Source organism: Periophthalmus magnuspinnatus, chromosome 6 (genome assembly GCF_009829125.3).
Source record: "Periophthalmus magnuspinnatus isolate fPerMag1 chromosome 6, fPerMag1.2.pri, whole genome shotgun sequence".
NCBI lineage: Eukaryota > Metazoa > Chordata > Actinopteri > Gobiiformes > Gobiidae > Periophthalmus > Periophthalmus magnuspinnatus.
The window spans coordinates 24357025-24369362 of record NC_047131.1 but is presented as its reverse complement, the minus strand read 5'-3'; the positions used below and the strand labels follow the sequence as shown (position 1 = coordinate 24369362).

General features: G+C 37.9%; 1 protein-coding gene across 1 annotated transcript in view; it reads right to left on the bottom strand.

Moving 5' to 3' along the window:
* Window positions 1-6904, bottom strand: part of LOC117372851 (NT-3 growth factor receptor-like) — a 46739-nt gene extending 39835 nt beyond the window's left edge. Inside the window, exon 1 of the mRNA XM_055222429.1 lies at window positions 6324-6904. Coding sequence (XP_055078404.1) covers window positions 6324-6580 — 257 coding nt within the window. The 5' untranslated portion in view covers window positions 6581-6904. The remainder of the gene's footprint in view (window positions 1-6323) is intronic.
* Between the last annotated feature and the right edge of the window lie 5434 nt (window positions 6905-12338).

Below are 12338 nucleotides of genomic sequence, written 5' to 3'. Positions count from 1 at the left end.
GGTTTTTGCTGTTAGATTCCAAAACACAGGCCCAGTTGTTGCCAGTTGAAAGAACGTTCCGCTACAATTTAATATGGCTTATTTGGGGGCCCAGTTCCAGCTAAAATACGTGGTTTGTTTATTTTGTTCAAAGTAAATTACCCATAGAGTTATGTTGGCCTCTGACATCAAATTCGTGAATACAGCCTATTGTAAAATAAGCTACATAAGCCATAACAAAGCACTTCTTTCTTCAATGTCCTTGTAAAGGAGCATGTCAGTTTGACCTGTGCCCATCCATAACAGTGAGCATGACTGACCTCTTTGAATGTGTTAATGCATTACTGAGGACAGTATTGACTTGGTCTTTTCATTTTCATGAAATATGAGACAGCAAGTGTAATGGACAGCATGTTAATATTGATGACAAAGACACATAGATTCACACATATTGATCATCTGTCATAATGTTGTTCATTATCAGCTCCACAGACAACCAGCATAAAAGGGATTTGATGATGGTTTTGTGATTATGAAATGAAGTCATGAACTGAAGGTATGTTTTGTACAACGTTGATGAGATGTGGTTGTCAGGCACAGGCATTTAAGTGTTCTTGAATTAAAAAAAAAAAAATCCTCTTCTTAAACAAGCTAAAAGAGCGGTAGGTACTATAATCAGTTACCACTTCAAGTCCCCCATTGCCCACTCCTATCACAAGATCATGGCTAGCTGCAAAAAGAAGGGCATCCAACTTAAACATCTGGCTAATAACCATGTGACTGGTTTCCTCTGATGGACCCCTGTCAGAAAAGAAAGCAAATGACCAAAAGAAAAAAAGTAATTTTTGTTTACAGTTATTTTGTATAACTGTTCTGCATTTAACTGTGTACAACTCCCACATTTTGAGCTTTCAAAAGAGAGAGGCTTTATCTAGCACTATGACTATTAAAACCCTACACTGTTGACCCACTGACAGGTGCTGTGTATTTGCTCTTGTCGCTGCGTGGCACTACTGAGCATAAATGCACTGACCTGCTCACACAGCAGCAGAGCACCACTGCATCATCTGCTTCACTCCAGGCGAAGGAGAAACGGGCCGTCCACGTCTACGGCTCCACAATATCATAGCTTCTGCAGTTATCTGGACTAGCAAATAATAAAAAAAAACTAAGGCATAAAAATACAAATGCTGATTGATTCTTTAGCAAAGTTTGTATTTTTAAGTTTACTATAGAATATTTGGTATTTACTTTTTGGCTTCAGATCCTGGCTTCCTGTCTGAACTCCTTGCTGCATTCTCACGGCCGTTATTTGAAGTAATAAATATGAAGTTATACATCAATGTGAAATACCATTACCAATGTACCCAAGTACTCTATAGAAAGCCTAAAATCAACCATTGATTGTAGTAAAGATCTGCCATTAAATTAGAAACAGAAGTGGAATATCAACTCGTAAAACTTTTTAAACTCTAATTTAATATGCTCTACCCAGGAAGGCAAGGATAATCTGAAATCTTGCAGATGTCCGATATCTCGCAAATCTAGCCTACAATGTTTAGTATATTAAGAGGTCAGTTCTCTTGCATATCACCAAAATATCACACATTAAAAAAATCTTCATACAATTAATAAGCCTCATACACCACAAGATACCAGTCCTCTCATCTACATTTAGCAGACCATCTTTTATTTTTACCATCTTTTATTACAAATATGCAGCAGCTCTAAATATTTCCTTTTAATTATTCCTGTATTCTTCTTGCTAAGTGCCCAGAGAAGTGCCCCAAAACACTAGTCACATAACTGGCCTAACAGTGTGAAAGAGCAGCTAGCCCTATCCTTCACAATGATGGCTCCTGTCACTCTAACATGGACATAATTGCAGTGGCACCTAATGTTATTGAATATTTGAACGTGTATAATATGCTTGTGCTGTTTGCAGTGCCTCCAGGCAGATGACTGTGACAGGCAAAGACAGGGTTTTATTCACTGATGCCAGGGTGACTTGGGTGCAACTCTGAATGCTGCCCTGGATAAGTCATATAAAGCATCTGCTGTGGTGAGGGATATGCTAAAAATATGAAAATATTCAAGAACCTACATCAGAATTTTGTTTTAATCATGATTCATGCAGTAAGCATCTTTAAATATGCCAATAAGAAGAAACTAGGTCTGTCATGATAGCATATTTTCATGTGCGATATATTGCTATAAAAAATATAGATGATATACCATACATTTCTATATGAATATTGAAGCTACTTTATGCCACTGACACAATGACAGTAAAGCAGATTTATTCCTCCTAAAAATATTGTCTGTGTAATCTCTCAGTCGTCCAGGTATGATCCATAGTAAAGGAAATATTCAAATCTGTCAAATGGACAAAAAAGTTGTTGATACTTGTACATTACTGTTAAAAATCAAATGGGAAAATGAGCTGCTAAAAATAAACTGTAGAATGAAACATTTTAGTAGTTACTTTGGGTCTATAATGAGTCATGTTATGTATTCAAATGTAATTGTATTGTATTGTATTTTTGTACCGAAAAATGCCAAACAGTTCCCCAATAGAACAAAGAAAAAGTACTCGCGATTAACATTGACCCCTTTTCCATCCATCATTTACTGAAAGATAAATCAATATAGTAATTACTGTGACAAACCTAGAAACAATTAATGCCACCTACAGCTCATTGGAGATTATACTTCTCTGTGATTGGTTAGATCTGCCTGTCACTCACTCAAAGCAAAGAGTGGGTGGGTAAACAGAAAAGTGCTGAATCGCAAGATGTCGTCACAGCAATAGATCACAATTCAATTTTCATCCCCATATCACCCAGCCCTAATATGAGGGCAGACAATGATGTAAGTGCAAAATATCCATACTATTGTAACACATGCTAAAGAACACTGGTCACATGAGGAGGGAAAATATGTTTAAATGAAGTCATTTACATTTAGGGCTATTTTGGCTTTAAAGCATGAAGAGGTGTCTATTGAAAATATTAAGACTTAAAGGGCTTATATTACACTATTTTCTGATCTATGTTAGCATGTTGTTTCCTCATCAAAACCATACTCAGAGTTGTGTTTTTTATTTCATTAATTTAACACACAGAGCTTGCATATTTAGAGACAAACAGAAAACACTCTAATTCCACCTCGTGATGTCAGGACGTGCTTCACTGTGTTTTTAAACTCCATATCATTTGGGTGATTTCAGAACTGGAATTGCCAATCTCTACAGAACTAAATGTAAAAGGGAGCTTTTAACATGAAAACTACAACTTCATGAGATCACAGGGTGGAAGAGAGCATTTTAAGCTTTGGAGACGTAGACAGGTTCAGGTTTCAGGACATGTCTACAGGCTAGACAGACTAATAATGCAGGATCACTAAAACCTGCATGAATGAAACAAAACACAACTCCCAATATGTTTTTTGAAGAGGTAACAACATTCTAACATGGCTTAAAGCCAAGTCAAGTCAATTTGCTTAATACAGGACCTTTAACATTGATAAGCCATGCCATTGTGTATGGCAGCATACTTAATATTCTGACGTAGTGGTAAATTCTACAAAGACATTAACACAGTTATTTACCCCCCTCAGGCCCACTTGACACTAACAGAACAAACTGATTGGATGTGGAGGGGTATATCTTTTGAAGGAGGCAGCCACAGTTCAGATGTAAACAGGGAAATCACCAAAACCCCCAGCAGGGAGCACAGGCACCGCTTCTGCATGCACAATAACCAGGCCCATTTAGATACAGTGAGGCCCTCTCCATAACCAGGACTAAAGCACCAAAGACTATATGTAAAACATCTATAAACAAGAAAGTCCAGGCTACGATTTTAACTAATTTGGTTCATACTTATATCAAGGCAAGTAGTAATACAGTATGAGGTAGAGATGTACATTTTTGTGACATGGTTACAAAATAAAAATGGTAAGTGCTTATTTATGGTATACGGTATTTATAGTATTTGTTGTCATGCACATGACATTACCTTCCTTCTGTATATGCATGTAATTTAGTAGACCTATTCAAGTAAGATCCAAAGATCCAAAGTATTTTCACGATGGCATGTTTTCTTCAGCCAAAAAATAAAACATGCTATACTTTTCCACCACCTGCAGGGTTCCAGTAAGCTCTTACTCAAGACCATTTTTCCTGTAAATATCCAGGCCAGCCTGAAACAATTAACAGAAATAAAAATAATCTAAATGTGTTACATTTGTTAGTCACAAGGCAGCGGATTGCTGTCCTTCTGGGTCTGCTCCATTTAGGTAGGTTACTTGTGACCCCCATTGTAAACAATAAACAAACCAAGAACATTAATCAATGGATAAAGTAAATTTGTGAAAGTTCTAACTGATTGTATTTTAAGTTTAGTGATGAAGACACAATTCAACCACTGAACTATTTACAAAAGGGCGTTGGTCTAATTGGATATCACAGTTGGTTCTGCCAATCCACAAACAGCTTAACTAAAATAAACAGGGTAAAACACAGTTTTCAAGGTAATTATCACAACCAAAAGTCATACTTTTAACTCCTGCGATCAGTTTATATTTTATCCATGAACTACCAGTTGAATTAAATAGTCACATGCACATTCTGTGTTGTATATCTAAACTGCAGCAAAAGTCTAAAGGAAAATCCTCATTTGAAAGCAGGGCTCTAGTATTGAAGCAGTGAGAAAAGACTAGCTCCATAAATCCATATATATGTTCAGTGATGCTGTTTGCTGCGTACTGGGCCATGGGAAGAGCGCCAGATCCGGATGACTGGCTCAATCCCAAGAAAAGTGACATTTACATTTCCATTTGTGCTTATGAGCCACTGAATCACGGCTGCTTTTATGACTGAGAGAACAAAGCTATTTCCAACACAGCTTATTACGCTGTGTCACATAAAAAGGGGGGTTTGGAGAAAATACTAACTGTATTCTCCTAAATGTTCTCTGAGCTCGGCACTTCGTGTCCTTTGTCTACAGCTGCAAGGTCAAGTTAGTCTTGTGAAGTCACCTGTTGAAACAGCCTTTGGTATTAAATGAGATTAGGGGAAACAATGGTGAGCTGTTTCTTGACTAAACCTTTGTATATTTATAGATCCTAAATGTTAAATGGGAGCTTCAGACAAAAAGCTCTACATTTCAACCAAACCATAATTTAAAATAAACTGTTTAAATGTTTGCTGTAATAATAGAACGAAAGCGATGGAAGTTACGCAGGCCTATGTCTATTTTGTTTATTTTAAGTTTACTTTCCTACAGGTATGATATACAGACTGTATGAATTAGTAGCCTTTTACGCATTGGAGTTGCTGATAAATTGATGTTGCACAAATTGTTAAGCACAATAAAAGATGTTGAGATAGCTGAAGTGGGGTGACACTGACTCACAATTGTTTTGGTTTTCAGACTGTTGCAGGCCCAAGCATCAATAGTTTGAGTTTGTGAGTGAATTGTACAAGCTGGTACTGCAAATCAGCAGCCACGTTTCCGTCAGTGAATCCTAGGGCAGCTGTGACTACAGAAGTGCAGTGAGATTGATGCTGCTTTCGCACAGTATAAATCCAAGACATTATTATTATGATTATTTTACCAAAGTTTGTAAGTTCAACAATGCCTAAAATATAACTGTAGTAGGCTGTCGGTTTCTGTTCAACACCAAAACCAATTACAATACCATATGTGGCTGCTGACACAAAATAGACTACTGATATATTCAAAAGACTGAGCAAACTTGTATTCATCTAGGCCCGCTTCTGTATTTTTGTGTGACTGCTTTTATTTCACAATAAAACTGTTTGGCTAGGCCTTTTCACTAAAGAGTGCAGCAATTTTTTTTCAGTTCCACAAATAGTATCTAGAGAAAAGTATAGCAATTGCTTCTCTAGTCTATTTATGTTTAATTATAGATTGTTGTCTGCTTTCTTGTGAATCTCATCGGCTGATGCATGCAGAATAGCCATAGATGCTTATTATTTATAGGCCTAGTTTTTTTTTTTTCTTTTCTGTGTATCCCACGCTGTAACCATGGCAAACTGTGACACAAGTCTTTACCCAATGCGTCGTGCACAAAGCCCAGCACTGTGAACCCTCATCAGATCCAACTCTAGATCCAAGATGAGATTTAGCTTAAGATGAGATTTTAGTTTCATTTTGGTGTTAAAGAAAGAAAAAAAAAACTTCTGGTCAATGTGCGGCGTCCTAGCACATTTGTGTACGCTATCAAGCATAAGCTATGGAAACACATATGTGGATAAGTCAAAGCCTAAGCGCCTGTAGCTGTAAAGACGCACTGAGACCGGCGTGTGCGTGACTTACATGGAGGTGATGTTCTGAAAGAGCTCCTCGATGCCACCACTGCCGTTGGAGCTGTGACCCTGAAAGGATAGCAGCGGGAAGAACTTGCTGTTGTCCGACTTGTTGCAGAATATGTCGGTGGGCGAGCAGCTGCAGGTAGGCGGGCAGTCCAACACGGAGCCCAGGTAACGCTGCAGCAACAAGCTCAGCACCAGCAGCAGCCTCGGCCACCGCCAAGTCCCATCCAGGGCGCTCCACACCGCCCCGAATCCCCCCATAGTGTGTCCTGAGACAATCCCACTCCACGCTCAGCAACTGTCCACTAACAACCTCCGCGTCTGTGTACGTAGATGTTGAAAGCGTGGTCACTGTCCCTGTGTCCGTGTTCAAGTGTCTTCTCCAAGGCTACATGTCCAAATCCGCGTGGTAGCACCGGTGCGCGTGCGTGTGAGGTGTGAAATGCGTACCTACGTAAGGTTAGCTTTAATAATGCCACTTTATCAACCTCCTGCAGCAAAACAGCGGCGTGACACATCCACGTTGCGTGCTACATCCACGCAGCCCTCTGCAGGTGCACCGCGGTCTCCACTCCTCTTCAGTGTGTGTATGTCACCCATCCATCCCTATACGTCTCCCCCTCCGCTGCCTCTCTCTCCAACAATGTGAGAAATAGACTCTAAAGCATTTCCACCTAGCGGCCACATTGCGCACTGACTGACGCACGTTAGGAGCACGTTATAGACAGGCTCATCATTTAGGAATACTGTATGTAGGTTTCCTTTTATACACTCCTAGACCTACTATTAGCCTATCCTATTTATCCACCAACTGAAAGTCATTCTTTTGGTTTTGCTTTGGTGTTTGTTCATTAGCATTAATTATTAAAATGAAATTTCAGCACATTTCCCAAAATAATAAAAAGGTTGATGTGTTTTTTGAAGCAGAAGACTATATTTCTTTGGCCCCGCCCATTCGTGTGACATATTTTTGTGACCAACCATGCTTTTTTAATGTACCTTTGACCGTAATGCATTATGGATGAATCATTGATTCCTAATGGATAGTTAATGTACTGTGTGTACCAGGCTGTGGTTTCATGATGGATGGCTCCTGATATGATTCTCTTTTCACAGTTTTTTTTTTGTTTTTTTTGTTCAGATAATCCAGTCCAACTATCAGACTGACTGATGACTGTTAAAATGAAGTTGTACAAAGTTGATTGTCCAATTTGTAATTTAAATAAATAAGGTTTGAATTACATTTTCATCAATGTCATTAACTTGAGAATCCACGACCTATTTTGTGGTTAACAGCTATGTATTTTAGACATGCCTTCACCATAAATGCAAATACCACCCAGTTTATTTAATCACATTTTATATCAGGTTGGCAACTCAAGTTATCAAGTAATAATACTAATATAAGGCTACTGAAGTAGCATTATTAATCATGTAAGCGCCCTGGATACTAACTCAAGTTAGGGTAAAAAAGTATTTAGCAGAAGTACAAAGAACTGACCCAGGTGTGTCCAGTCTTTTTTTTTCATTGGAGTTGTTCTATAAACTACAGAGGGCTTAAGAAAAATTGCAATTGAGAACCTAACATTTCCTTTTCAGCATTTTTGTGTATAAATAATAACAAATGTTTGAGGCCTTATTGTTGAGAAAATGTGCAATTAAACTAAAACTGTTATTTTCCCCAATGCCTTAGTATGACAGGGATGGCACTTGGGTTGGCCGATACCAGATGCCACTCCCCAGACACATCCATGACCTCATCCATCTTCAGTTATGCTGATCTGCATCTCCAGCTGACATTTTGTTTTGCCTTTTAACCATAAAGACCATAACACTGTGAGTATACAATTAATCTCTTTGCTGTCATGGCATGAAGGCTGCACTATATGGAGCCCCAAAGCAGTGCTAATTTTGTGGCCAAATATATTAATATGTTAAACTTTTTCTATAAAGAGTGATCAGTGATGACTTAAAGCAGTATAAAGCATTTTGTCAGCAGTATAACCTAAACCAAAATTAATAAAAGCCGAGACTGCAGTTGAGTTTTGGCCTTTTCAGTGTATTTATTTAGAGAACACTGAATACTTGCATTACAATGTATTTTGTGTCATATACTATGTCCAATCAGAGTACTGTATTCTGAATACTTAAAATACTTTCAGTGAGGGGGGGGGGGGGGGGGGGGTGAGGGTGTCTTACCTGAGGATCCCCCTCATCAGTGTGACGGACTGCTGCAGGGACGTGGCTGACAGCTCTCCATGCCTTCAGGTTCTTCTCGGAAAGCAACAACAAAGTGACAAGTGCATAAAGTGAGAGAAAGGAATACAACATTATAATAGTGTCAAAGTCAAGACACAGGATCAAAGCCAACTCTTGAAATCAATATAACTGCACATATGATGTCTGTGTAATCCCTCAGTCATCCAGGTATGAACTTTAGTAGAAGAATATAAAATATGTCAACTGGACAAAACGTCATAGGAGTGAAGACATTTCACTACTCATCCAAATCACTTTCAGTTTTGGACTGAAATGACAAATTCTTTACTTTCTGCAAAAACACAGCTGTAAGCGTAACCATTAGAATTTAACATACAGTTATTTTTGTATGTTAAACTATGATTACACACAAAAGTGTGTTTGTTATTGTTTTTGTCTAAACATGAATGTCACATTCACTTACTGCAGTAAAACTATTATGATTAACATTATTTTTAAGTCCTTCTACACAGTGGCCTGTCAAAGTGGAACCATGTTTTGCTGGACACATTTATTTTGCAGGTTAGAGACAGAGGCACAACAGTCTTCATTAATGGGCATCATGTTTTATTGATGATGCCAACAGGCCTGTGGTTTAGGCTGGGACTCCAGATATTGGCTCACTAATGTAACCAGTCAAAGCTGTGGGCACACAGAGGCCACTTACACCATTTACAGTCCAGTAAACTACCTCACAGACTACAGCAGTTTGTAGTGGTGACCACAGCATTTCAAATGGGGGCTCTATATTACAAATGTTAAAAAAACAAAACAACAAGCAAACAAAGTAACAGTTACTAGAATATATCACTGCCTAATGTAAAAAAAAAAAAAAAAAGAAAAAAAAAAAGAAAAAGTAGTATAAAATGCATTTAAATAAAATCATTGGATGTGACGAAATATTAGCTTGAACTTTGCAAAAATATACGGTAAGTTAACAGTTTCTGTGTTTAACTAAAAAGTCTTTCTTTGAATTTAGCTTTTCTTTTAAACTTTAATTTCTCAAATAAAGTGAAGATACACCTACAGCTGTGGTCCAAATTCCAAATACTATAACTCACTATCCCACATGAAACTAAATTATGAGATAAGTTTTTGTCCATTGTAACATCAAATCTAATCACAAAACACAAGTGAACATCTGTGTGGTGTCAGTCCATTTCCCCCTAACAGAGCTGTAAAACATGTGCTTCCTGCCTACGTCCCGTTCTCCGCTGAGCCCTCGGGGTCCAAGTTCCGCTCCTCACTGTGGCCTGTGCTAAAGAGCTAAACACATCAGAGGCCACACATACACAGGCCAAACCATGACACGCTTTATGTGGTTATCAAGGCCGACATGCACTCAAGGCTTTTATGGACCACACCAAGCTGTGTTTGTCAGCAAAAGGAACAGGCACATGAACATGTGAATCTGGTTAAAAACAAATAAAGAGAAAGATATATTTTGAGAATCATTATTATAAAATTTATAAAATGTAACTAGCCTCTTGCAAAAAAAAAAAAAAAAAAAAAAAAGTTGGTTTGTGGAAGCTATTGACATGGAATAGACCGCACAGTACAAAATATACAGCATATGTAGTACTTATAACACACACATTTATAACACAGATAAAACTGTACAGATGAAAACAGCTATTCCATGACAACAATAACTGTTGATCATTAATTTAACATTCAACATTTTGTATTTAGTAGGTAGATCAGTAAGGGCAAATTCCCATTTTACAATGTCTTCTAAATAAAAACATGGCTATGGTCACTCCAATCCCTGAGTTTACTCTGAGGGTGTTGTCTACCACACTTCTTTAATGAACATTGTTCCAGGATCAGGCTAATCCTTGAGAGTCAACATTATTTGTAGGGTGCAATATATTGTTTTGGTAAAGCTCTGGTAAAGCTATTTTTATTTATTTATTTACTTTTTTTTTTTTTTTTTACTATTAATGCATGTGAGAATTGAAACGCAGTCAGTGGGCGGGGCCATGCACAGAATACTTATATATGTATACTTATATACATATATAAGTATATATATATATATATATATATATATATATATATATATATATATATATATATATATATATATATATATATATATATATATATATATATATATATATATATATATATATATATATATATATATATATACTGTATCATTATACAGTCATATTGTTGAAGTTTATCAGGTTTTCTTACTTAGAAATATTTTACGGAATAAGACATGTAATGTCGGGTTAAAAACGTTTGTGTTAAGATGTTCTATTATATCTGTATTAGAGGTATATTATGCATTTTTGTATTCTGACTACCGTACTTTCACGAAGCTGCAGTACAGCTTGCACCTTTCCTGTAAGCTCTATAAATAAATACAGCATTTGAGGGCCTATAAGCTGTAGTTTTTGGAGTCCCCTATGTGAAGGTGAAGTGCAGCTCCTAAAGAGGTTTGAGATACTGAGGATGATACGGCCCATGAGGCTGAGGTCAGTCCATCTACCTGCACACTGCCTGCTCCGATAAGGCCTCCTCATATCTGCCTTCCCTTTAATACACTTTCAGCCCAAATAAATATACTTATACCCATACTATTGGATTATTTTATGTTATATTTGAGATCCTTCCAGGGAGTTGAGTCCATTTGGCCACTAACAGCTTTGGTTTGTGTCCTATCAAAGACAACATGCACGAGTATATGAAGTGTGCTGCAGTAAAAGCCATGGGGCCTTTATCCATTAATGGACCAGACCACTGTCCTCACACACGCACACGCACCCCCGCACGCGCACCCCCCCCCCCCCCCCCCCCCACACACACACACACCCACACCCACACACACACACACACACACACACACACCCCCACACACCCACACACACACACACACACACACACACACAATACATTTACCATTTCTCCTGTTTATCCATGGTCCAAGTCCAATTACCTCAGTCTTCATCATTCAGATCTCCTAATGCCTCCTGTTTCTCTTGTTAAGGCACCATCCATCCTGGTAATGGTTGTAATCTGCACTGTCCCGGGATGCTGCTGGTCTTCCTCCTCTTCCTCTTTCTCTTCCTTTTCCTCCCTCAGGCTGCTGCTGTAGAACATTGCACATGAAGAGAAACATGTGATGTGATAGCAGCTTGTACTTGAAATGCTGTGAGTTGTGTAATAAGGGACTGAGACTTATTTCTTCAAACAAAGTCCCTCGATTTAGAACTATGCAAGTGCAGAAAGTGTATTTGGGCTTGATTGCAACACAAAGTGGATCAGTACTTTGACAATCCTCACTGCTAATGTTTGCCTTTCCCACCATCTTCTCACACACAGATTTGTCACTCATTTCCACATTTTCAGTGTAGTATACGGTTTCTTTCACATTTTCAAATGAGTCTGCAGCATGTGACCTGTTCTATCACTTTGAAAACCGATTCACTATGGCACTTGTCCTTTGTCCCCAGCAGACTCTACCTGGGGCATTCAATTTTATATAAACCTACAACATCATTGTGTAAACTGGCAGCTTGCAGCAAAAATGAGTAGTTTCAGTCAGAAATACAGATTCTTTCCCATTATTTATTCTATTTCTTATTAGGTAAATGTCTACCACCTTTTACATCTACATAATATTGATGTTCTCACTCAGCTTTTTTTTCTTTTTTTTTTTTTTATCCTACTACGCTTCAATTTTCCATTTTCTTCCATACTTTTCAGTCCATTTTGACCACTAATACAATTTTCTATTTCTTGTAAAACT